At 41.4% G+C, this 24,562-nt stretch overlaps 5 protein-coding genes and 4 non-coding genes across 10 annotated transcripts; 8 read left to right on the top strand and 1 right to left on the bottom strand.

Annotated features, from left to right (window-relative positions):
- Positions 1–62: 62 nt before the first annotated feature.
- LOC138627382 (adhesive plaque matrix protein) lies at positions 63–1,051 on the bottom strand. Its single transcript, XM_069709660.1, has 2 exons — positions 995–1,051; positions 63–851 (listed from the first exon to the last, which is right to left on the bottom strand). Exons 1-2 carry the CDS (start codon positions 1,049–1,051, stop codon positions 63–65), a joined length of 846 nt encoding a protein of 281 aa, XP_069565761.1.
- Positions 1,052–1,495: 444 nt separating this feature from the next.
- Positions 1,496–5,045, top strand: LOC138627365 (hepatitis A virus cellular receptor 1 homolog). The gene is made up of 8 exons (XM_069709637.1): positions 1,496–1,867; positions 2,625–2,683; positions 2,993–3,194; positions 3,554–3,690; positions 3,783–3,860; positions 3,980–4,053; positions 4,513–4,621; positions 4,720–5,045. Exons 1-8 carry the CDS (start codon positions 1,815–1,817, stop codon positions 4,794–4,796), a joined length of 789 nt encoding a protein of 262 aa, XP_069565738.1. The 5' UTR covers positions 1,496–1,814; the 3' UTR covers positions 4,797–5,045.
- A 4,822-nt stretch (positions 5,046–9,867) lies between these two features.
- trnad-guc (transfer RNA aspartic acid (anticodon GUC)) lies at positions 9,868–9,939 on the top strand. Its single transcript has one exon. It is a non-coding gene; the product is annotated as a tRNA-Asp (tRNA).
- Positions 9,940–10,230: 291 nt separating this feature from the next.
- Positions 10,231–17,990, top strand: LOC138627411 (T-cell immunoglobulin and mucin domain-containing protein 4-like). 2 transcript variants are annotated; one of them, XM_069709707.1, is made up of 7 exons: positions 10,231–10,343; positions 12,600–12,944; positions 13,545–13,628; positions 14,851–14,912; positions 15,514–15,598; positions 15,669–15,690; positions 16,995–17,990. In XM_069709707.1, exons 1-7 carry the CDS (start codon positions 10,310–10,312, stop codon positions 17,134–17,136), a joined length of 774 nt encoding a protein of 257 aa, XP_069565808.1. In that variant the 5' UTR covers positions 10,231–10,309; the 3' UTR covers positions 17,137–17,990. The 2 variants fall into 2 exon arrangements, with proteins under 2 accessions (XP_069565808.1, XP_069565809.1); XM_069709708.1 differs by lacking the exon at positions 15,669–15,690.
- Positions 11,539–11,610, top strand: trnad-guc (transfer RNA aspartic acid (anticodon GUC)). The gene has a single exon. It is a non-coding gene; the product is annotated as a tRNA-Asp (tRNA).
- On the top strand, positions 12,134–12,205 carry trnad-guc (transfer RNA aspartic acid (anticodon GUC)). Its single transcript has one exon. It is a non-coding gene; the product is annotated as a tRNA-Asp (tRNA).
- Positions 13,770–13,841, top strand: trnad-guc (transfer RNA aspartic acid (anticodon GUC)). Its single transcript has one exon. It is a non-coding gene; the product is annotated as a tRNA-Asp (tRNA).
- Positions 17,991–18,045: 55 nt separating the features above from the next.
- Positions 18,046–19,835, top strand: LOC138627412 (cornifelin homolog B-like). Its single transcript, XM_069709709.1, has 4 exons — positions 18,046–18,119; positions 18,681–18,793; positions 19,124–19,278; positions 19,382–19,835. The coding sequence occupies exons 2-4, from the start codon at positions 18,688–18,690 to the stop codon at positions 19,502–19,504; spliced, it is 384 nt and encodes a 127-aa protein (XP_069565810.1). The 5' UTR covers positions 18,046–18,119; positions 18,681–18,687; the 3' UTR covers positions 19,505–19,835.
- Positions 19,836–20,180: 345 nt separating this feature from the next.
- Positions 20,181–21,833, top strand: nhp2 (NHP2 ribonucleoprotein homolog (yeast)). Its single transcript, XM_069709712.1, has 4 exons — positions 20,181–20,463; positions 21,146–21,215; positions 21,440–21,545; positions 21,681–21,833. Exons 1-4 carry the CDS (start codon positions 20,298–20,300, stop codon positions 21,804–21,806), a joined length of 468 nt encoding a protein of 155 aa, XP_069565813.1. The 5' UTR covers positions 20,181–20,297; the 3' UTR covers positions 21,807–21,833.
- Positions 21,834–24,562: the final 2,729 nt, after the last annotated feature.

Genomic DNA, 24,562 nt, shown 5'->3' with positions numbered 1-24,562 from the left:
TGACCACGATGACGTAATCCTGAAGCGTTAATGACCTAACATGCTTTGTTTAAGCTAGCTGCTCAACGCACTGAAGTTTGAGATGTTTTAGGTTTGAGGTTCTTCGGTTTAGTTGTTTTTGGTTTGAGGTTCTTCGGTTTAGTTGTTTTAGGTTTGAGGTTCTTCGGTTTAGTTGTTTTTGGTTTGAGGTTCTTCGGTTTAGTTGTTTTTGGTTTGAGGTTCTTCGGTTTAGTTGTTTTTGGTTTGAGGTTCTTCGGTTTAGTTGTTTTAGGTTTGAGGTTCTTCGGTTTAGTTGTTTTAGGTTTGAGGTTCTTCGGTTTAGTTGTTTTTGGTTTGAGGTTCTTCGGTTTAGTTGTTTTAGGTTTGAGGTTCTTCGGTTTAGTTGTTTTAGGTTTGAGGTTCTTCGGTTTAGTTGTTTTAGGTTTGAGGTTCTTCGGTTTAGTTGTTTTTGGTTTGAGGTTCTTCGGTTTAGTTGTTTTAGGTTTGAGGTTCTTCGGTTTAGTTGTTTTTGGTTTGAGGTTCTTCGGTTTAGTTGTTTTTGGTTTGAGGTTCTTCGGTTTAGTTGTTTTTGGTTTGAGGTTCTTCGGTTTAGTTGTTTTAGGTTTGAGGTTCTTCGGTTTAGTTGTTTTAGGTTTGAGGTTCTTCGGTTTAGTTGTTTTTGGTTTGAGGTTCTTCGGTTTAGTTGTTTTAGGTTTGAGGTTCTTCGGTTTAGTTGTTTTAGGTTTGAGGTTCTTCGGTTTAGTTGTTTTAGGTTTGAGGTTCTTCGGTTTAGTTGTTTTTGGTTTGAGGTTCTTCGGTTTAGTTGTTTTTGGTTTGAGGTTCTTCGGTTTAGTTGTTTTTGGTTTGAGGTTCTTCGGTTTAGTTGTTTTTTGGTTTGAGGTTCTTCGGTTTAGTTGTTTTAGGTTTGAGGTTCTTCGGTTTAGTTGTTTTAGGTTTGAGGTTCTTCGGTTTAGTTGTTTTTGGTTTGAACACGAGTGTGTGTGTCTGCACAGACACAGCAGACAGCCAGTCCTGTGAAATCCCTCCATCCACCCTGACCTCCTCTCTGCATGTCTCTGATAGGTCGCTTTACTTCCTGGTTCGTCAACAGTCACAAATATCAACTGTATAGTTATTTTAATGCAAAAGGAGGAAAAAAAGGTTGTTTAACAGGAGTCCCCTGAGGGACGTCTACGTTTATGAGGAACCAAGAAGTAAAGTGACCAATCAGAGAGATGCAGCGAGGAGGTCAGGGTGGAGGGAGGGATCAGACACAGGAGTGTCATTCAGGAGACTTCTAATCGAGACTCTGAAAATATTTTTTTATTTTTACAAGAGAACTTTAAATTTCATGTTTCAGAAAACATACGAGTCACAAATAATTTTTCTTTATAAACATTTTAAAACAAACTGACGTGTATTTGAACGTTCAAAATAAAAACCTCCAGTTTCCTCCTTCCATCTCTGCTGGATGTTCTTCAGCGCTGAAGTTGGTCTGGTGGCAACGAAAGCTGTGATGAGCAGCGAGAGACAACGCTGGAGACAACGCTGTGATGAGCAGCGAGAGACAACGCTGGAGACAACGCTGGAGACAACGCTGTGATGAGCAGCGAGAGACAACGCTGGAGACAACGCTGTGATGAGCAGCGAGAGACAACGCTGGAGACAACGCTGGAGACAACGCTGTGATGAGCAGCGAGAGACAACGCTGGAGACAACGCTGGAGACAACGCTGTGATGAGCAGCGAGAGACAACGCTGGAGACAACGCTGGAGACAACGCTGTGATGAGCAGCGAGAGACAACGCTGGAGACAACGCTGGAGACAACGCTGTGATGAGCAGCGAGAGACATCGCTGGAGACGACGCAGGTTCAAAACCTGCTCGAGGTTCGCTGCAACACTCAAACTGAAACTCTAAAACCTCAAACTAAAACACTGAAACTCTAAAACTTGCGGGTACTTTCGTACGTTTCGTGGGTTTCTAATCAATGATTTGATGACATCATCGCCTCTGGAGACAAACAGCTGGTAAAAAAATGGTAAGAGGAGGTGTGTTGAGCAGCTAGCTTAAACAAAGCTAGCTGCTCAACATGTTTGTTTGTTTTTTTGGCTAATGCCAAATGTTAATGTTAGCAGTTAGCTCAGTAGTTCCGAAGTTTCACCAGTAGGCGGATGTCGGAGTCCGCGAAAAAACAACGTGGACTAATTTTAAGTAATTGATTAAACTTTAGTGACGCATTTAACTTAACATACGAAGCAACTTTTCTTTCACACGTAATAACTTCCAGAAGTCACGTACGTATTTTAAACCAAACTGATCTTTTCCTGCTTTAGTTCCCTTCAGCAACTTAAACCTGAACTAACTGATGTTTTTGTCCTTTTTATTTCCAGCTGATATTTTCGTATAAAGGCTTCGTACATTTTCTGCGTCTAAGACGTTCACGCGTATTAAACCGCGTTAGCATCCGGACGGTCGTCCTGTTCAGTGTGCTGGAGTTCTTTGCTGGAGCTGGTTTTTAAAGTGGGATCGGTGACTTCAGGCCTGTTTGCTGACAGCAGTCCGACTATAAATATCAAGAGTGGAAACAGGAAGTCGAAGCTGTGACTCGACCGTCTGACTCGTCGTCCGTCCGTCTGTCTGCAGGAAACACAACAACATGCTGCTGCTGCTTCAGACCTTCACCTCCGTCTGCCTCCTCTCAGGTGAGTCCGTCACAGAGATTAAAGTCATCAGGACTGTTTTTAATCCAGATAATTATCTGGAACAACATTTAGATTAATCAGAGGTTAAATATAACGAGCTCGAAGTCTTTCATCCCAAACCTGAATCCACATTTAGCTGCTTTTGCTTTTTATTTATCCAACAGTTGTATTTTCTCTGCAGATTTAGATCCTGAAGATTGATATTCCAAAAACAAGACATTAATGACCGATAATTTGCATCGTGAAAGATTCAAATTTTAACTTTTTTTTAATCCTTTTTCAGTTCATAATTCTGTGTTTGTGTGTCAGTGCCGGTCCGTGTGTTAGCGATCACCACGGAGACGGTGGTGGGCGTGGCCGGGCAGCGGGTGACGCTGCCGTGTCGCTCGGAGGTGGTGAAGCAGAGAGGAGTGGAGGTGTGCTGGGGGAGGGGCCAGCCGTCGCTGTTCACCTGCCACAACACCGTCATCAACGGCGCCGGAGAGAGCATCACCTACAGGAGGTCACGCAGGTACGCCGGGGGTTCAGGTGTGAGGCGTTCAGGGTCCGTTTTACCCCGCAGACATCTGCACTCACGCAAGAATTTACCTTCGTTCCGAGGGTTTGTTTTTTTAGGAAAAAATATTAAACATGTTCCTTCTTTGGCCACCTGGGGGCAGCAGAAACGACCTGTGAGCTCTCACCTGTTAAAATTGGAATAAACCTTTAATGACACTGATCACAATATTCTCAATGACTAACTGTTCTGCTGGGAAGACTTCTTGTCAGAGTCACTAAAACATATATATATATATTTTTTAAACATCGCCGTTAAAACGTGATTTGTCTTCGTCCGTCAGTCTGAAACCGTCCGTCCTGTGTCCTCTGCAGGTTCTCCGTGTCCTCGTCCTCGTCTCTGTCCATCTCCCACTCGCAGCTGTCGGACGCTGGTTTCTACCACTGCAGAGTTCAGCTGCCCGGACTCTTCAACGACCAGACGTCCAGCGTCCACCTCATCATCATCACACGTACGTTCTCAGGCTTTTCATTTACGAACTCTGACGTCACAGCGGTTTTAAATCGGTTTATAATTCATCGTCTGCTGTCCGTCGTCCTGCAGCTCGCTCTGCAGAAACATCACAGATCTCAGACGACAAGAACGAGGGGAACCTGAACGCACCGCCTACTGCGACATCAAGTACGTACAGCGCTGACAGTCTGACTGTTTAAGATGTGAAGACTCTGGTTGAAGAAGAAACAATGAAAGTAAACAAATCTGAACAGTTTTGTTTTGAGCTTCTTTTCTGTGTTTGTCAGGAGAGATCACCGAGGAGAGAGGAAGTGATGTCACAGGAGAAAACCCCACACAGCCGATGGTGGCACGTGTTCAGGTACCAAAACTACTTCCTGTTTATCGCACGTTACGTTTACACATTTTGTTGTGTTTGTTTGTGTTGTTTTATTGTTTGTTTTTTCTATCTGTTCTTAGTCTGTTTGATCTTTTTTCTTTTGTTTGTTAATTCATTTGTTTTTCCTTTAATTATTTGTTCATTTGTTTGTCTGTTATTTTGTTGTTGTTTGTTAGCTCATTGTTTTGTTGGTTGCGTTTACTTTATTATTGTTGTTTTATTTGATTGTTTGTTTTTGTTTGTTTTCAATTTGTTTATTTTTTTAAAGTTTCTGTCTATTTGATCTTTTTTTCTGTTTTTGTCTTTTCATTCATTCGTTTTTTTTTTCTTTTTCGTCAGTATTTTTTGCACCTTTTTTTTTTTGGGGGGGGGGGGTTGTTTGTCAGCTTAGTGTATTCATTTTGTTTGTTTACTGATTTGTGTTTGTTTGTTTGTCGACAGTCATCCGTCCAGCAGCAGGAAGTAAACACTCTGCAGATGTTTGTGGGAAATACAGTGAGGATGTCCTTCATCGTCTTCATCCCCGCTCTGCTGCTGATCACTGCTTCCCGTCAGTACACACACACACACACACACACACACACACACACACACACACACACACACACACACACTGATCTGATTATTATTGTACATCTGTGCTTTCAGGAGTTTGGAGGTCTAAACAGAAGTCAGAGACTGACAGGAGGACGGACCAATCAGAGGAGGAGAGCAGCTCCGTGTGAAGAAGAACCACGTTTTTTCCATCACTTTAGTTTTCTGCTCTGTTGTTATCTTGAGTGATGATGTAATCTTTATATTGTTGTTATTTTTTTAAGTTTTGAGAGAGTTTTGGGTTTTGTTTTGTTAAAGAGATTCTTGAAGTAAAACTTTGACCTGTGAGTGTTTTTATAAATTGAATGTTTTGCACATGAAGTCTGCTGAGTTTAACGAACAGAAGATCTTCTGCATCAGTAACATGTTTACTCACATAATCCGTGACCTTACAAGAGCCTGATGACATTTAAATCTGCATTCATGTTAATATAACTCATATTTTGTCATAGGTGGCATCATATCATAATTAGACTGGTTCAAAACCTACTTATCAGATAGATTCCAGTTTGTCCATGTCAACAATGAGTCTTCCAGACAAACAAGAGTTAGTTACGGAGTTCCACAAGGCTCAGTGTTAGGCCCAATACTTTTTACTTTGTACATGCTTCCATTAGGAGATGTCATCAGGAAGCACTGCATCAACTTCCATTGTTATGCAGATGACACTCAGCTATATCTTTCTATAAAACCAGATGAAACTAATCAGTGAGTAAAACTTGAAGCCTGTCTAAAAGACATAAAGGCCTGAATGACCAAAAACTTCCTGTTTCTAAATTCAGACAAAACAGAAGTTCTTGTATTTGGTCCTAAACACCTCAGAAACTCTTTCTGTCATCACTTAGTTACTCTAGATGACGTTGTCTTGGCCTCCAGCAAAACTGTGAGGAACCTTGGAGTCATCTTTGATGAGGATTTGTCCTTTACACACCATATAAAGCAAATCTCCAGAACTGCCTTCTTTCATCTACGTAATATTAATAAAATCAGGAAAATCCTTCCTCAGCGTGACGCAGAAAAACTCATTCATGTGTTTGTTACTTCTAGACTAGATTATTGTAATTCCTTGTTGTTAGGATGTCAAAATTACTCATTAAAAACCTGCAGCTGATCCAAAATGCTGCAGCAAGAGTACTGACGGGATTTAGCAAGAGAGATCATATTTCTCCAGTTTTAGCTTCTCTTCATTGGCTTCCTGTGAAATCAAGAATAGAATTTAAAATTCTCTTGATGACTTACAAAGCTCTACATGACCAGGCTCCATCATATCTTAGAGGTCTTATAGAACCATATAATCCTAGCAGAGCACTTCTCTCTCAGTACGCTGGTCTACTTGTGGTTCCCAGAGTTTCCAGAAGTAGAATGGGAGGCGGAGCTTCAGTTTTCAGGCTCCTCCCCTGTGGAACCAGCTCCCAGTTTGTGTTGGAGGGGCAGAAACCCTCTCTAGCTTTAAGATTAGACTCAAAACGTTCCTTCTTGATAAAGCCTATAGTTAGGGCTGGCTCAGGTAGACCTGAACCAACCCTTAGTTATGCTGTTATAGGCCGAGGCTGCTGGAGGACCTCGTTACATGTTGAGCTTCTTTTCTTTCCTCCTACTCTTTAACTGACTCATACCTCACCATCTTCTTCTCTCCCATAGTTTCTTCTTGTTATCTGTTGTCTCCATTCAGTTCCTTCGCTCGTGTAGTTTCTGTTCTTTCTTTTCCAGATGTCCCGTCATGGAGCTGCATGTCTCTGCTCTGTACTTGTCGTCTCCACCAACAGTTCTTCTCTTCTATCTCTATGCTGTCCTTTTCTCTCTCTGCTCTCCTCTCACCCCAACCGGTCGAGGCAGATGTTCTCCACCTCTGAGCCTGGTTCTGTTAACAGATGCTCCGCCCACCTCTGATCCAGGTTCTCTTAACAGATGCTCCGCCCACCTCTGATCCCGGTTCTGTTAACAGATGCTCCGCCCACCTCTGATCCAGGTTCTCTTAACAGATGCTCCGCCCACCTCTGATCCCGGTTCTGTTAACAGATGCTCCGCCCACCTCTGATCCCGGTTCTCTTAACAGATGCTCCACCCACCTCTGACCCTAGTTCTGTTAACAGATGCTCCGCCCACCTCTGATCCCGGTTCTCTTAACAGATGCTCCGCCCACCTCTGATCCCGGTTCTGTTAACAGATGCTCCGCCCACCTCTGATCCTGGTTCTGTCAGAGGTTTCTTCCTGTTAAAGGGAATTGTTGAATTGTTGAATTGTTGGTTTCTCTGTATAATGTTGTAAAGTTCTTCTGTAAAGACTTTAATGTGTTAAGTGCCATGAAATAACCTGTGTTGTGATTTGGCGCTATATAAATTGAATTGAATTCAATTGAATATTTGGATTAAATGTATTTATTAAGTCCCATTGTGTTTCTCTTGAAATATAATTGTTTGTGCATCTAATACATACAAATAAAACAATATTTTGATCTTTACTACTATTAAAAATAATATACCAAGCTTAAATTGCTAAAAGAAAAATAATAACCTCCATTAAAAACTGTATATTCACATTTTTATCCTGAACTTGTTAAAAATACTCTTAAATAATAACATCACGAAATTACGCTGCTGTTTTTATCATTAAACTATTGTGTTCTTGTGAGCTTTTATTTACAAAATATAAATATAACAGATTTACATTTTTAATAATGATAAGGTTCAGTTCAAAAACAACTAGGTTGAATTTTTAATTCAAATACTAAACGAGTGGCGCCACCGGTAAACGGCGGTCACGTGATCCGGTCCAGAGAAGTCGAGTTTACACGCAGAGAAGATAAAAACGTCGTAATAACTCCGCTGTTATCGTCCGTCTGTTTCACGGTTTCACGTCTGTTTCACGTCTGTTTCACGGTTTCACGTCTGTTTCACGTCGGTTTCATGTCTGTTTCACGGTTTCATGTCTGTTTCACGGTTTCACGTCTGTTTCACGTCTGTTTCACGTCTGTTTCACGTCTGTTTCACGTCTGTTTCACGGTTTCACGTCCGTTTCACGGTTTCATGTCTGTTTCACGGTTTCACGTCTGTTTCACGTCTGTTTCACGTCTGTTTCACGTCTGTTTCACGTCTGTTTCACGGTTTCACGTCCGTTTCACGGTTTCATGTCTGTTTCACGGTTTCACGTCTGTTTCACGTCTGTTTCACGTCTGTTTCACGGTTTCATGTCTGTTTCACGTCTGTTTCACGGTTTCATGTCTGTTTCGCGTCTGTTTCACGGTTTCACGTCCGTTTCACGTCTGTTTCACGGTTTCACGTCCGTTTCACGGTTTCATGTCTGTTTCACGTCCGTTTCACGGTTTCACGTCTGTTTCACGTCTGTTTCACGGTTTCACGTCCGTTTCACGGTTTCATGTCTGTTTCACGGTTTCACGTCTGTTTCACGTCTGTTTCACGGTTTCATGTCTGTTTCACGTCCGTTTCACGGTTTCACGTCTGTTTCACGTCCGTTTCACGGTTTCACGTCTGTTTCACGTCCGTTTCACGGTTTCACGTCTGTTTCACGTCCGTTTCACGGTTTCATGTCTGTTTCACGGTTTCATGTCTGTTTCATGTCCGTTTCACGGTTTCATGTCTGTTTCATGTCTGTTTCACGGTTTCACGTCCGTTTCACGGTTTCATGTCCGTTTCACGGTTTCATGTCTGTTTCACGTCCGTTTCACGGTTTCATGTCCATTTCACGGTTTCATGTCTGTTTCATGTCCGTTTCACGGTTTCACGTCCGTTTCACGGTTTCATGTCTGTTTCATGTCCGTTTCACGGTTTCATGTCTGTTTCATGTCTGTTTCACGGTTTCATGTCTGTTTCATGTCTGTTTCACGGTTTCATGTCTGTTTCATGTCTGTTTCACGGTTTCATGTCTGTTTCATGTCTGTTTCACGGTTTCATGTCTGTTTCATGTCTGTTTCACGGTTTCACGTCTGTTTCATGTCTGTTTCACGGTTTCATGTCTGTTTCATGTCTGTTTCACGGTTTCATGTCTGTTTCACGTCTGTTTCACGGTTTCACGTCTGTTTCACGTCCGTTTCACGGTTTCACGTCTGTTTCACGTCCGTTTCACGGTTTCATGTCTGTTTCACGTCCGTTTCACGGTTTCATGTCTGTTTCATGTCCGTTTCACGGTTTCATGTCTGTTTCACGTCCGTTTCACGGTTTCATGTCTGTTTCATGTCCGTTTCACGGTTTCATGTCTGTTTCACGTCCGTTTCACGGTTTCATGTCTGTTTCATGTCTGTTTCACGGTTTCATGTCTGTTTCACGTCCGTTTCACGGTTTCACGTCCGTTTCACGGTTTCATGTCTGTTTCACGGTTTCATGTCTGTTTCACGTCCGTTTCACGGTTTCACGTCCGTTTCACGGTTTCATGTCTGTTTCACGGTTTCATGTCTGACCGACATGACGCACTTTTTATTTCTTCAGCTGCCGATTAGCTTCGGTCGGTGTTAGCCGAACTTTTATGAGCCTTAACGACCACGTGGACATCACGAGCCTCCACCTGTAAACTCTTATATTTGTAGTTTGTGTATTTTTACCTGCTTGCAGTCTGCTGGTTTTGTTTTTGAAACTTTTTAAACCAGAACTGTAGACTTTGCGGTCACTGCTGGTCTTTTTTGAGGCTTATTTCTGTTTCTCACGTGAGTCCTAAATTACAGGTAGTTAAACTACTCATCTCTAAAATGTCTGCGGCAAATGCTGTTGTGAATATTACGATTTTTAAACCGTTACTTCTTATTTTGTGTGATTCGCATTTTATGTGTTCAGTAGGCGAAAACAAGTATGTTCACTAGTCTATAAATAATACAATTAAACTTCTTATAACGTGTTTAATAAGTGAATACCTGCAGCATAGGGTCGGCAGCACGAGTTCAATGTGGAGATGATTCATAAAAAAATCACTAAGCTGTAAATATTTGTATTTGGAGCTTTTAGACAGACGAGTATGTATTGATGACAAAAGTGGTCGAATGTGTCCTGAATCTGTTATTTCTCCTCCCGTCTGTCTGCGATGTGGTCACGCTTGACTGCGGTTCTGCTATCTGACCAGCAGGTGGCAGCACAGACCACCGAATATCTCTGTTCTGTGTGTTTCCTCTTCACGAACAATGAAACAGCGCCACAGGCACATACGGGTCTTTGTTGTGGATAAAAGGTGTACTGCAGACACGTTATGTTAAGGCACTCCTCGTTAGTATAGTGGTCAGTATCCCCGCCTGTCACGCGGGAGACCGGGGTTCAATTCCCCGACGGGGAGGTCCAATTTATTATTATTTCTATAATCTTTTTTTTAATGTTTGGAGCGTTTTCAGCTGAACAGAAACAAACAGCGAAGACGTTTCATGCTGCTCTACTACTGAGCTCTCTTTGGATTTACATGCAGACTGTTTGACACGTTTGACGTGTCTAATGCTGCTGTCGCGAAAAAAAATGTCCCTTTGTGGTATTAACAAAGTCACTATCTATCTTTAAAAGTTAAGTTTCTTTTTTCATCACTTGGTGTGTCACATCTCGGACCCCAGTGTGGTTTTTATTTCCTGCATGCTGTGCAGATGTGGTGACTCAGCTGCTGCAGCTGCTGCTGAGGTCAAACGAGCTGCTGTGAAAACGGTTCTTCAGTGTTCATCATGAAGCTCGTGCTGCTGCTCGCGCTCCTCACAGGTACTGAAAGCAAACCATATTTATTCATTTTACTCATTTTATTCATTTTATTCATTTTACTCATTTTATTCATTTTATTCATTTTACTCATTTTATTCATTTTATTCATTTTATTCATTTTACTCATTTTATTCATTTTACTCATTTTATTCATTTTATTCATTTTACTCATTTTACTCATTTTATTCATTTTATTCATTTTATTCATTTTATTCATTTTACTCATTTTATTCATTTTACTCATTTTACTCATTTTACTCATTTTATTCATTTTATTCATTTTACTCATTTTATTCATTTTATTCATTTTACTCATTTTATTCATTTTACTCATTTTACTCATTTGATTCATTTTATTCATTTTACTCATTTGACTCATTTGACTCATTTTATTCATTTGACTCATTTGATTCATTTTATTCATTTTACTCATTTTATTCATTTGACTCATTTGACTCATTTGATTCATTTTATTCATTTTACTCATTTTATTCATTTGACTCATTTGATTCATTTGACTCATTTGATTCATTTTATTCATTTTACTCATTTTATTCATTTGACTCATTTGACTCATTTGATTCATTTTATTCATTTTACTCATTTTATTCATTTGACTCATTTTACTCATTTTATTCATTTGACTCATTTTATTCATTTGACTCATTTTACTCATTTTATTCATTTGACTCATTTGACTCATTTGATTCATTTTATTCATTTTACTCATTTTATTCATTTGACTCATTTGATTCATTTGACTCATTTGATTCATTTGACTCATTTTATTCATTTGACTCATTTGATTCTGTCCTCGTCTGGTTTTCCTTTAGTCTCTTTTCTGTTTTGCGTGTAAAGTTCAGCTGTCACTGATTCTAAGAAGATAAAAACTCATCTCGGATGTTCTCTTAAAGAAAGAAGGTTGTTCGCACTGAAACTGCCTTTTCAAGAGTTTTACTTTTTTAAGAATTTGCCTGTTTGAAGCGGTGTGATTATAATAATTATAATTTCAAGGATATGATTTAAAATACTATTTGATACTGAGCTCAGTAAATGTCTTGAATGGCTGCATCTTTCCTATAAGATTTGTTGAGTCTGTTTACATCGGGGTTGGTGAAGTTGGACAGCTTCGAGTCACCGTCACCAGGTTTAGTTTGTGGTTTTGACGCGGACTTAGTCGCCAGCTGGAAGTCATTCCTCGTTAGTATAGTGGTCAGTATCCCCGCCTGTCACGCGGGAGACCGGGGTTCAATTCCCCGACGGGGAGGTTAACTTTTAGTCTTTTTTACATAAAACATGGCTAATATATGACCAAACAGAGTTGAATGAGTAAATAATAAATTAAAGTCATATATTTAATGATAAAGCCTCCTTAGATACAGTGAGTGAGTGAGATTATAGTGCAACTTAAACATCCTCATTTTATCTTCTTCTGGTTTTCTTTTATCAGGTTGAACTTTGCTGACGGTGTTAAAGGCGAAAATAATAAAACAGGACGATTGTACATTTGCGTTTATTTAATTTCTGTAATTTGCAAAAACAAAATAGCGCCACGAGCCCATGTGGTCGATAACGGTACTGCAGCCTTTAGTGAAAACATGCTGCAGGATGCTTGTACTGTTGCTCGTTGTAATGTTAAAAACGTGTATGTCCTGTTAATTGTTTGCGGGGTATTCCTAAATGGTTGCTCGGTGTTTGGATTGAATGCTCAGGTATGTTCATCAGCAGGCAATCAGGATGGCCGTGGTGCCGGCCATGTGGGTCCTAAGCTCCTCCCCTTTTAGCACCACTCCTCGTTAGTATAGTGGTCAGTATCCCCGCCTGTCACGCGGGAGACCGGGGTTCAATTCCCCGACGGGGAGGATACCTTTAGTTTTGATTACGTAAAATGTCTTCATTTTATCTTCTTCTGATTTTCTTTTATCAGGTTGAACTTCGCTGACGGTATTAAAGGCGAAAATAATAAAACAGGACAATTGTACATTTGTGTTTATTTACTTTCTGTAATTTGCAAAAACAAAATAGCGCCACGAGCCCATGTGGTCGATAACGGTACTGCAGCCTTTTCTATTGCAAAAATATAATGAAGTCAGTCAACAAAAACAATAGAAATGCTTTCTTTTTACTTTTGTTTATTGAACAAAGAATCAACAGATGTCCACATTTTTGCCAAATTTTGTAAAACAGAGTTTGAATCTTGCTGCTGGAAGGTGGAAAACAAAGTGAGAACTTTCCCTGTTTTTTCTGTCTTTACAGCCTCTGAATGTGACAAGATGAGCGTTCATGTTGGAGCAGGTCAGAACGTCACTCTGCCCTGTCAATACGACATAAAGTACCACAAAGAGCTTCTAGCTTGTTGGAGTCGAGGTAATATACCAAACAGTGGCTGCGGCTCGCCGCCGCTCATCTCCTCCGACGGGTTTAAGGTGACGGACGGAGGCTCGGGAAGGTTTCAGCTGCAGGGACGACTGGACGAAGGCGATGTGTCTCTGACCATCCTGAACGCCACCGAGGGAGACGCCGGACGATACGGATGCCGGGTGGAGATACCCGGGTGGTTCAACGACGACAAACATCACTTCGACCTGACCATTGACGGAGGTCAGAAACGATCGCGAAACTCATTGAGGAACGATGACGTAAACGAGTCGTAACCAGCTCCTCCTGTTCGTATCAACATCTTCAGACAGATTTCTTCAATGTTTTCATTTTCAAAGAGATATTATTATATTTCAATATATTTCAATATTTGCACCATCTTGTAATAGAAAAGTCTGTTTCTAGAAATGTTTGTAGTTTCTGAAAAGTGAAGCCAATGTGGAAGTAATTTTAAATGCGATACCACTGAGGGCCACTAGGGGCTGGTTCAGAAAAACCTCTGGCTCCAATAGAGCTGTCGTTCTGAAGCCTCCAGTCTAACATGTTTTTGTTTAGCCTGAAGTTACCATATTTGGACGAGCTGGGGGAGGAGCAAGGGCCCTATGCCCCGCCCACCTATTCCGGAAACCTGATTGCACCCTAGACCCTAGATCTGTCAACTAAACAAGGACACCCCCTCACCCCCCAAACTTAGCTGTGTTTGAGGCCTAAAGTCTATTGGGGTCTACTGGAGTTTTTTGGGAGCCAGCCCCTGGTGGCCCTCCGTGGTACTGCACTTAAAATTATGTTTTAATGATGTTAAAAGTTATTGTTGTGTTTCAGCTCCACATACGACTGGATCACCAGCGTCAGACACAGAGACGCCGACCGAGCTGACCGAGCCGACAACAGCCGGGCAGACTGCAGGTGATGCAACAGTGATGGTTTACTGCCATCGGTCAGGAACGAAGGAAGCAGTTTAAAAACGAAGTGTGATTGATGAACATGTTGGAGACATGGTTGATGAATGATGAACCCTTCGGTGGTGTCACGTGTTTCTGGCATCTCTCCTCGTTAGTATAGTGGTCAGTATCCCCGCCTGTCACGCGGGAGACCGGGGTTCAATTCCCCGACGGGGAGAATACTTTAGTGGTTTTTTTTTTACATAAAACATGGCTAATATATGACCAAACAGAGTTGAATGAGTAATAAATTAAAGTCATATATTTAATGATAAAGCCTCCTTAGATACAGTGAGTGAGTGAGATTATAGTGCAACTTAAACATCCTCATTTTATCTTCTTCTAGTTTTCTTTTATCAGGTTGAACTTTGCTGACGGTGTTAAAGGCGAAAATAATAAAACAGGACGATTGTACATTTGCGTTTATTTAATTTCTGTAATTTGCAAAAACAAAATAGCGCCACGAGCCCATGAACTCATGTTGTGGTCGATAACGGTACTGCAGATTTTATATTTTATATTTTAAATTGAGCCATTATTGAGCTTCACTTGGTCTCAGCTGAAAATATAAAAAAAAACTACATAGTTTGCTATAAATAAATATTTTAAATAGATATATTAATATTTAATCAAGCAAAGAAAACCAACGTCTTTTCTGATTTTCATTTTTGATTTTTTTAAAAAATACTAATTATTTGATTGTGCAGCAGATTTTTTCAAAAATTTTGATACAATTCACAAAGTTTTGTTTCATCTTTTTGTGGTAAAACTGACAAAAAATGTACACTCGAGGAAAAAATTTAGATTTTTTTTTTTTTGAAGTGTCATTTCTAATCACTTCTTATGAGAATATGAATGATGAATCACTGGAAAACATTTTAAGAAAACAGATTAAAAAAAAGCAATGTTTCAGAGCACAAAGCAGTCTAAAATCACAGCTTTGTGTTTGGAGAATTTTGATTTGTGATCTAAAAATAATAAAACTTTAGCAAAATCGAACATTACATGTTGACAAGAAAAATACGTTTCAGAGTCAGTAAGTTGCGAATCTTTAAAAACTCATACGTCAGATTTATTGTCGCAGTAAGATTTAAGATCAGGAACATTTTGGTGTTTCAGAGTTTCTGAAGTCATGCTGCTGACACAGTGGTCCTAAAAACGGCTGCTTTCGTTTCCTCATCCCGTAGGTCACATGACATCCACAGAAAGCCGCCTGACTTCCTCCTTCGACGCCGTGGGCAGCATTGAGGTCTGAGACGCCAGCGTTTCCTGTTTGATGTGAAACCACACTTTTAAGTTGAATATATATATATATATTCTTTTTTGTTACTATGGACGAGGACCTTTTCAGATTGTCCGTCCCGTTCCGGTAAAAATCTCAGAGACACCTCGAGGGAATTTCTTCAAACTTGACACAAATGTTCACTCAGTCCCAACGATGAGATGATTAAGAGTTAGGGGTCAAAGGTCACTCTTGACTTGACATCTATCCAATCCGCCCCCCCGTTCCTGTGAGCTCAATATCTCAGGAACACCTTCAACGAAATTCATCAGGTTTGGAACAAAAATCTCCTCGAGGATGAAGTGAGATGTTGGAGGTCAAAGGTCACTGGTAGATCAACAACCTATATACTCTTATTATAACAAAAAAGGTTTGAAAAAAAGTCTCCCTCCTTTATTTATTATTAGTTCTCTGTGTGTGTGTGTGTGTGTGTGTGTGTGTGTGTGTGTGTGTGTGTGTGTGTGTGTGTGTGTGTGTGTGTGTGTGTGTGTGTGTGTGTGTGTGTGTGTGTGTGTGTGTGTGTGTGTGTGTGTGTGTGTGTGTGTGTGTGTGTGTGTGATGTCAGCAGGAGGACAGCACCGTTGCCGTGGTTCTGCTGTGTGTTCTGTTCGGGTCGGTGGTTCTGATCATCGCGGGCGGTCTCGTCATCATCGGTGAGTTCAAAATAAAAAGGACATTTATCTCCAGATCATTTTTAATTTTTCTTTGTTTTTGTCTCTGCAGCGAGAAGACACCTCAACAAACCGTGAGTGTCCTCATGTGTCTCCTGGTTCATGTGTTTTTGAGGAGTCTCAGATTTGAACTCTCAGCTTGTTGAAGTGGAGATCAGAAACAATCGGGACTCACCTGAGCGATCGGGACGTTCTCAGCTGAGAAACTTTGAAGTGACACGAGGACATAAATCAGTTTTAAACTCTGGAGGCGTTCGGTGCACACGATTAGTTCAATGACCGTTGGACATTTCAAAACTGATTTAAAAAAAAAATAATAATAATTGACACTTTCTGACTGATATATATGTAATATTTATTTTTAAGAAAACATGCCAGAGTAGTTTACTGATGGTGGTCCATTAAAACTCTCGAGGGTTTAAAGTATAAAACAATAGCTCATATTGTATTTATTGGTTATTTCAGCCTGAACCTTTCTCACTAAAAACCTCAAAGTCTTTAAAGGGCGACATGTCAAAGCTTCAGTTTCCTTTGGTGTTTCTGTCACCAGAAACTGAAGCCGTGATGAGAGCGTGGAGAGGAAACCTCTGAGTTTCACGTCAAGACCTTGATTGTGTTGCTCAACACCTCCACCGAGGCGGAGGATGGTGAGACGGACGGGAGCGTTGAACCGCATGATCGCAGCTGAGCTCCGATGAATCAAACAGGAAGTGACCTTTAAAGGGGGCATCTGGCTAAACGGCTCCGACACGGGTTTGATTTTCAAATCAAACAACACGCATTTAAAAAGTATTTAAAACTCTTATTTTGACAGCAAATGTTGCTAACTTTTGATCATTTCTGCGATATTATTGCAAAAAAAAACTCACTCAAAACTTCACAAATTACCACAGAAGTTTTCAGAAAAGCTGCAAATTCCCAAAAATGTTATCAAACCAATCACAAAAAACCTCCTGGAAGGATCTGATTCAAGTCACGTGATTATTTTACCGAATGATGAATTTTCCGATCAAATTTGTGACAAAGAAATCCAAAACAAAAAAACAACCCCAAACTTTAAATTTATAACAACATGTGACCAAGAAAACTAAAACCTCGTCTCATTTCTGAGAATATTTTACTTTATTGTTTTTCTTTTCGTATTTTTGTTTGTAAAACGACTGAAATGATCTGAAACGAAGTGTTTGTAGCATTTTAACTGATTTATGGTACAATACTCTGTTATTGAATGTTTTTATGAAGATTATACAGTTCTTTTAAATACCAAATAAATCCTTGTAGATCAGCTTTTATTTTCTCATAAGAAAACGACATTTTTCATTTCCAAGAGTCTTAAAGAGGAAATTATGTGTTGAAAATGTAGATTTTTGTGTTTCAGAGCATGGCTGCAGGTCGGCGCTTTGGTCCAGTTCAGCTCCACTTCGTCCTCCCTGCAGCTCCACCGTCGAGTTTCTGTTGCAGAGAACATCTATCAGATAGACGAAGGCGGTAACGGAGGCGTGTACGAGTCCTGCCCCTGAGCTCTGAGGCTCCGCCCACCGGCCTGCGGAGCCCAGAGGTGGAAACACAACAAATTTGAAAGGTGACAGATTAAACTGGACGAACAAACGTCTACGAACCCGACTGCAAATCCCAGAAAGCATTGCTGAGAAACATCCAATCAGATCAGTTTATAAATATCTTCTGACTCCTGACGCTTTATTTTGAAAGGCTTGGTCCAGTTCAGAATCAAATTACAGAAGTTAACATCGTTTGAAAGCTCAAAACTTCACGATTCAAATGGTGTAAACCAGCGGTGCCGCGGTCACGTTCCCAGCGCAACACAGGAAACAGTTTCTGTCTCCTATTTTGAAAAACATAAACTGTCTGAATGCTACTTCCTGTCGGTGAGAAAAGAATAAAACGTTCAGCGTGTTGATGATGAACTGAAACGCAGCTTTAAATCCGGCAGCCCGGTCACGGTTTGAACAACCTTATCCAACTGTCTGTGGACCAGTGGGCGGGGCTTCTGTTCAGCTAACGCTCCACCTGCTGGACGCTTTATTGAAGGCGAGCTGAGAAGTCGTCACTGGAAGTCAACAGCTGTTGCTCTGATAAAAGGTTCCTGTTGGAACTAAAGCTCCTGAGTTTCTGTTCCTGGAGGCGTCGACAAGAAGGGACTCCAGACAGGAAGTGCTTACATCACGGGGATTGCTGAAACATTTAAGGACACTAACAACTTTTCATCATTTTGTGTTGAGACTGGAGAATATGGTCCTTGAATTCATTAAATGCTACATAATAATTTGTATTAATTAATACTTATAATCAATGAAGTTTGTCCTGTCTGCTGAGACTATCAAAATAAAAGACTGCTGTTGAAATGTAACAATAACTGTCAGCTGACTCTGTGACAACATGGAAAAAAGAAAACAGTCAAACTCGTTTATCGAGTTCATCCGAAACCTTCGTACCTCTGAGAGAAGACGTCCAATCAGAGCGGCCGGATCAGTCCGACACTCAGGTAAGATTATCACCTGTTTATCTCTTCTAATCTGCTTCTCCTCAGTTTTTACAGAAACAAATACGAGATGTGATTATATTACAGCGTTCATGTTTTTATTTATCTGTTTGTTTTGATATTTTGATGGTTGACGTGACGACACTGACCTGATAGGTTCTGGTGTTAATGTGTTTTCTCAGCAGCGACTGAGAATCTACACCAAACTCCATTCAAGTATCTGCTAATTTAATATCAGTTTACATATAGGACAATATCGAGGAATGTTCTGAACACCTAATTGAAGTCTGCACCAAACTCTTCAAATATTTAATCATTCTATATTAGTGTGTATATACAGTAGGACAGGATTAATATATTTGTTTAAATGTATTTTAAGTATCTGCACCAAACTCTATTCAAATCTCGACTAATTTAATATCAGCTAAATGTAAACAAACGTTTGCGATAACATTTTAAAGTATTTTCTTGAGCTGCTGGTAAGAATCAACACCAAACTGCATTCAAATATCTGCAAATTGAACCTTTGGACTGGACTGAGTGGAGCTGTTTCTGTGTGGTCAGGTGGAGGATGAGCTGGCCGGTGTCCACGCAGCCTCAGGCGCTGGTCGTTTCCTCCGATGATGATGCTGATTGGTCGTCTGGGATCTGCGACTGCTGCGATGACGGAAAACAATGTACAGTAGCACGCACATCATATGTTCCCCTCACAACAAACTATTGATCCTTTACAGACACATTCACAGCAGCACAGGGATGAACGTAGGAATCAACACCAAACTCCATTCAAATATCTGCTAATTTAACACATCGGTCTGCATGCAGCTCAATACTGATAATCAATTTTTTAGAAATGCATTTTCTGAGCAGCTAATATGAATCCACACCAAACTCCATTCAAATATTTGTCAATTTTCCAAACATATTTCAAATTTGAAAAAAATGATCATGTTGTGTATTGTTTGTTAATGTCGTTGTTGTTGTTGTTGTTGTTGTGTTGTTTACAGGCTGCTTTGCGTTCTGGTGTTGTCCCTGCTTCGCCTGTAAGACCACTAAAGATTTTGGTCATTGTCTCTGTCTCCCCCTGCTGGACGTGTTCGGCTGCATCCGTCCCATCACCATGTCCACGAGGGTCTCCGTACGTCATCGCTACGGCATCAGAGTAAGGACAAAAATCTGCTCAGTATTTCCATCCTGTGGACCAGAAGCCTGAAGTATGTTTTTATGTTGTTTTGTTAATTGTTGTGTTTGTTTGTGTTGTTCAGGGCAGTTTGTGCGTCGACTGCTTGTGCTCCACCTTCTGTCTGTCCTGCGTCTGGTGTCAAATGTCCAGAGAGATGAAGAAGAGAAAGATCCCCACTGTGCTCAGTGACATCATCGGCTACTGATGACATCATCACTACATCGCCATCACCGACTCCACCCGTCCCGATTCAGACCAAATTTGTGGAGTTTCGCAGAAGTAAACAACAATAATCAATAGTGTTCCTTTTATTTGTTTACTGAATAACATTTAAGTGTTTACATATGTATTAAATGTTTTTCTACACTTTACATCATTAATGTGTTTATATTCCGTTATATTTATCAGACATGTTTGTTTTTATTTTCATTTCATTTTGTTTCTTCTTTTTGTGTTTTTGTTGTTTACATCGCACGGCAGTTTATTTTCCAATGAATATTAAATTTATCTTTGATTCATTAAAATATCTTCATAAAATCACCGTTCTGACTGACAGACTTCTTCAAAAAAAACATATCATTAGAAAGCATGTAAGTTTATTGAATTGTATTACTTTTTTAAATATCTTCTGAAGGTAGGTAGGTACTTACTTTATTAAATATTAACTTGCTGTGGTTTACATACACAAAAAAAGGAACCTCTGTGTTTATATATATGTATGTATATGTATATAAAGAATTAAAAATATGCTTTCGACAGGACATGATGCTAAAACAGTAAAAAGTGAATAAAAACAGGCTGTGCCCTTTATTTTGAAGGGTCAGGTCGCTGTTTCCCTCCGGGCCGCTGGGGGCGCTGTTGTCCTGACATGCTCCCTGACAGCCGCAGATAAAGAAACTCGAACACGTGGAGCGTGGTGGTTGTGGCCGGCTGGAAGGAGGTCCGCGGTGTTGTTATCGATCATCGATCATCGATCACAGATCACCGCTTCATCAGGAATGACGAAGACGAAGAAGGAGAAGGGTTCGGCGGAGGGAGAGGAGCCGGTGACCCCCGGCGGGAACGAGAAGTCGTACCAGGAGCTGATCGCCAACCTGAACCCGATCGCTCAGCCGCTGGCCTCCAGGAAACTCAGCAAGAAGCTCTACAAATGCGTCAAGAAGGGTAAAACGCTGCTAACGGGCCCTGCACGGGAACCTTCTGGTGTTTTAATGAAGACACCGAAGTCAGTTCGAAAATGGATGTTTTTAACGGACTCTTGTTTGGCTGCAGACGTTACAACCAGGGAAGGATATTAAATGACACGTGGCACGAGTCGTTTGATTCTTCTGATTAATTCGGCATTAAACTAATCATTAACATGTCCACAGTTTAGGAGTAGTTTGATGTTTTCTGAGGAGAAGCAGCGCCTCCTGGTGTTGTCTGGAAGCATTACACTGTTCAGGTCTCCGCCGCGTGCAGGCAGCACAGTTAAACATGAACTGGTGTTTTTATCAGTCCGTGTTTGCGCTTTAAATAAACGCGAGTTTCGTTTGCTAATTTCATCTGTCGGTTTCTGGTGTTTTTATGAAGAGGCCGCTGAACTCACGGAAAATTCAACAATTTAACGCTTTTTCGTTTGGCGGCAGATGTTACAATCATTGTTGGAAGTCAAGCTCGACACTGAACAAATCACAGCACCCTTCTGATTAATTCGGCATATAACATGTCTCATAATCTGCATTTTAAGAATAGAATTTCTGAGGGACGGTTTGCTGCTGACTCGGCAGGTCGGAGCCCTCACAGCTTTGCGCCTGATCTAAAAATGATCGATTTTTAAATGCAGTCTGGTGTTTTCTGATTCCAGCTGCCAAAGTGAAGAACATCCGGCGAGGAGTGAAAGAAGTCCAGAAGTTCATCAACAAAGGAGAGAAAGGGTGAGTTTCACCAGTCTTTAAAGGGCAACGCGTCACTTCACCAGCACATAGTAGTTATTCCTCCGAAGCTTTCATTTCATTTCAGATTGCGTTGCTGACCTCCGGTGTGCGTTTCATCATTTGCAGGCTTTGATTTTATTTGTTCATTTTGAATTAATTGTTGGCAGCTTTGATTCACGTCCGGGTGTTGATTATTTCTGGGTGTTCTCCGGTCGTCTCCGCAGTATCGTGGTTTTGGCCGGTGACACGCTGCCCATCGACGTCTACTGCCACCTGCCCATCATGTGTGAGGACCGGAGCCTGCCGTACGCCTACATCCCCTCTAAAGTGGTGAGTCTGAGGTCCAGTTAAAAACACCAGGGTTCTTTTTCGCTGCATATTTCTGGATGTTCGTTGTTGGTGTTTTATTTTGAAATGTGTGTTTTTCTCTGTTTGATTTAATACTTTTATTGTGAAATGTTTCAGGATCTCGGTTCGTCTGCCGGCTCCAAGCGGCCGACCTGCGTCATCCTGATCAAACCTCATCAGGAGTACCAGGACGCCTACGATGAGTGCGCGGAGGAGGTGTCCAACCTGCCCAAACCCCTGTGAGACGACCAATCAGGGAACAGCTCTGCCCTCCATGTCCTGGGCACTCCTCTTGATTCTTATCTGTAGCTCCAGCGCTAACATTTTCCACCTGCTTCCAGTGTTTATGCTAAGCTAGGCTAATCACACTCAGACAAAAAGAGGAGTTTGATGAAAGAGTTTTTTGTTTTTACGCCTCACAACAAAATACTGGAGAAGAAAAGTTTCTCTTTAGAACTTCCATGAATTTATAACTTGTAAATAATGTTTGAGAAAAATATGCAGTTTGTTTTTCAACGAATGATTTATTGATCAGGAGCCGCTGATCAGTTTCTGTTTGAGCTCTCTGTATAAACGCTGTCATGTGTTCATTCTAACTTCTTTTTCTTCTTTTTTATTAAACAAAATGTAAACAGATTCTATGTTTCTGAAGTCTTTTCTGTCTTGAAAAGGGAGAAAACTGCTTCAGTCTCGTTCAATTCAGGTGCCAACTTCTCCTACTTCCTGTTCCTGATGTACCTGCACAGGAAGTAGAAGAGATTTCCTGCAGACTGGTTGTTTACCTGATGCTGGTTTCACCAAAGCCTCATCTGGATTCAAGGTTTCTTTTTAGTCAACCTTGTCTGTAATTACTGACACATCAGACCCACAGCTGTGGAAGAGCCCCGCCCCCGACATGATCAGGTCGAGTCTGACGGTTCAGGTTGTGAATTACAAACTCCAGTGTTCAGACATTTACAAAATGTGTGTCTGTTAAATACCTGCTGCTTCCTACGTGTTCATATCTTTATTCACGTGATATACGTGTTCATTTGCTCTTTCAGAAAGACTTTCAGACACAAAGTTCATCAAATCAGTCAGATTCAGTTCATTAAAAAACATCTGGAAACATGTTGAGCCAGATGTTGATGTTTGATGCTGCAGCCACACGGGGGCAGCAGAACATCACAAACTCAGATTTTAAACACACAGCACATTAATCTGAGTCAAACAGGCTGTTTGATCCTATTTATATCAATCTGATCAATCAGACAGAAGAAGTTCAAGACAAAAATAATTTCTGAACTCATTCGTGTTCGAGTTAAAAGTTTCCTTCAATTTAAACTTTAAAACGCGTGTGTGTGTGTACACTTGTCTTTTTATCATGTGGATGAATTTTGAAGTTTGAAGAACTGTTGGAACGTATGATGTGTCCTGGTCACGTATGTTGTGTCCTGGTCACGTATGTTGTGTCCTGGTCACGTATGTTGTGTCCTGGTCACGTATGATCCTGGTCACGTATGTTGTGTCCTGGTCACGTATGTTGTGTCCTGGTCACGTATGATCCTGGTCACGTATGTTGTGTCCTGGTCACGTATGATGTGTCCTGGTCACGTATGTTGTGTCCTGGTCACGTATGATGTGTCCTGGTCACGTATGATGTGTCCTGGTCACGTATGATCCTGGTCACGTATGTTGTGTCCTGGTCACGTATGTTGTGTCCTTGTCACGTATGATCCTGGTCACGTATGTTGTGTCCTGGTCACGTATGTTGTGTCCTGGTCACGTATGATGTGTCCTGGTCACGTATGTTGTGTCCTGGTCACGTATGATGTGTCCTGGTCACGTATGATGTGTCCTGGTCACGTATGTTGTGCCCTGGTCACGTATGTTGTGCCCTGGTCACGTATGATGTGTCCTGGTCACGTATGTTGTGTCCTGGTCACGTATGATCCTGGTCACGTATGATGTGTCCTGGTCACGTATGTTGTGTCCTGGTCACGTATGATCCTGGTCACGTATGTTGTGTCCTGGTCACGTATGTTGTGTCCTGGTCACGTATGATCCTGGTCACGTATGTTGTGTCCTGGTCACGTATGTTGTGTCCTGGTCACGTATGATGTGTCCTGGTCACGTATGTTGTGTCCTGGTCACGTATGATGTGTCCTGGTCACGTATGATGTGTCCTGGTCACGTATGTTGTGCCCTGGTCACGTATGTTGTGCCCTGGTCACGTATGATGTGTCCTGGTCACGTATGATGTGTCCTGGTCACGTATGTTGTGTCCTGGTCACGTATGATGTGTCCTGGTCACGTATGATGTGTCCTGGTCACGTATGTTGTGTCCTGGTCACGTATGTTGTGTCCTGGTCACGTATGTTGTGCCCTGGTCACGTATGATGTGTCCTGGTCACGTATGATGTGTCCTGGTCACGTATGTTGTGTCCTGGTCACGTATGATGTGTCCTGGTCACGTATGATGTGTCCTGGTCACGTATGTTGTGTCCTGGTCACGTATGTTGTGCCCTGGTCACGTATGTTGTGTCCTGGTCACGTTTGATGTCGACATCCTCACAAGAATAGAAAAACAAATGCGTGTGTCAGTACTTTTCCATCTACCTCCAGTAAATGTGAGGAAACATATAACTGATAGGATCAGATCACACATGATACCAACACACACACACACACACACACACACACACACACACACACACACACACACACACACACACACACACACACACACACACACACACACACACACACACACACACACACACACACACACACACACACACACACACACACACACACACACAACACCACCACTAAAATCTGAACTGAGTTTCTCTAACAGCTCTTCGTCCCCCCTTCACCCTCCCCTCCACCCTCCTCCTCCTCGTCTTCGTCCCAGACGTGCTGGGACTCGTCGTCCCGCTCCGTGTCCTCTGTGATGGTTATAAACTCCCGTCAACACGGAGCCTGAGGCGACACAAACTTTCCACTGCAGAAGAGTT

This window comes from Brachyistius frenatus, unplaced genomic scaffold (assembly GCF_029030835.1).
Source record: "Brachyistius frenatus isolate BFR_SWC_R1_liver_20210118 unplaced genomic scaffold, ASM2903083v1 Contig_84, whole genome shotgun sequence".
Lineage (NCBI taxonomy): Eukaryota > Metazoa > Chordata > Actinopteri > Embiotocidae > Brachyistius > Brachyistius frenatus.
Note: the sequence above shows the minus strand (reverse complement) of the source record. Positions and strands in the feature narration are given on the sequence as shown.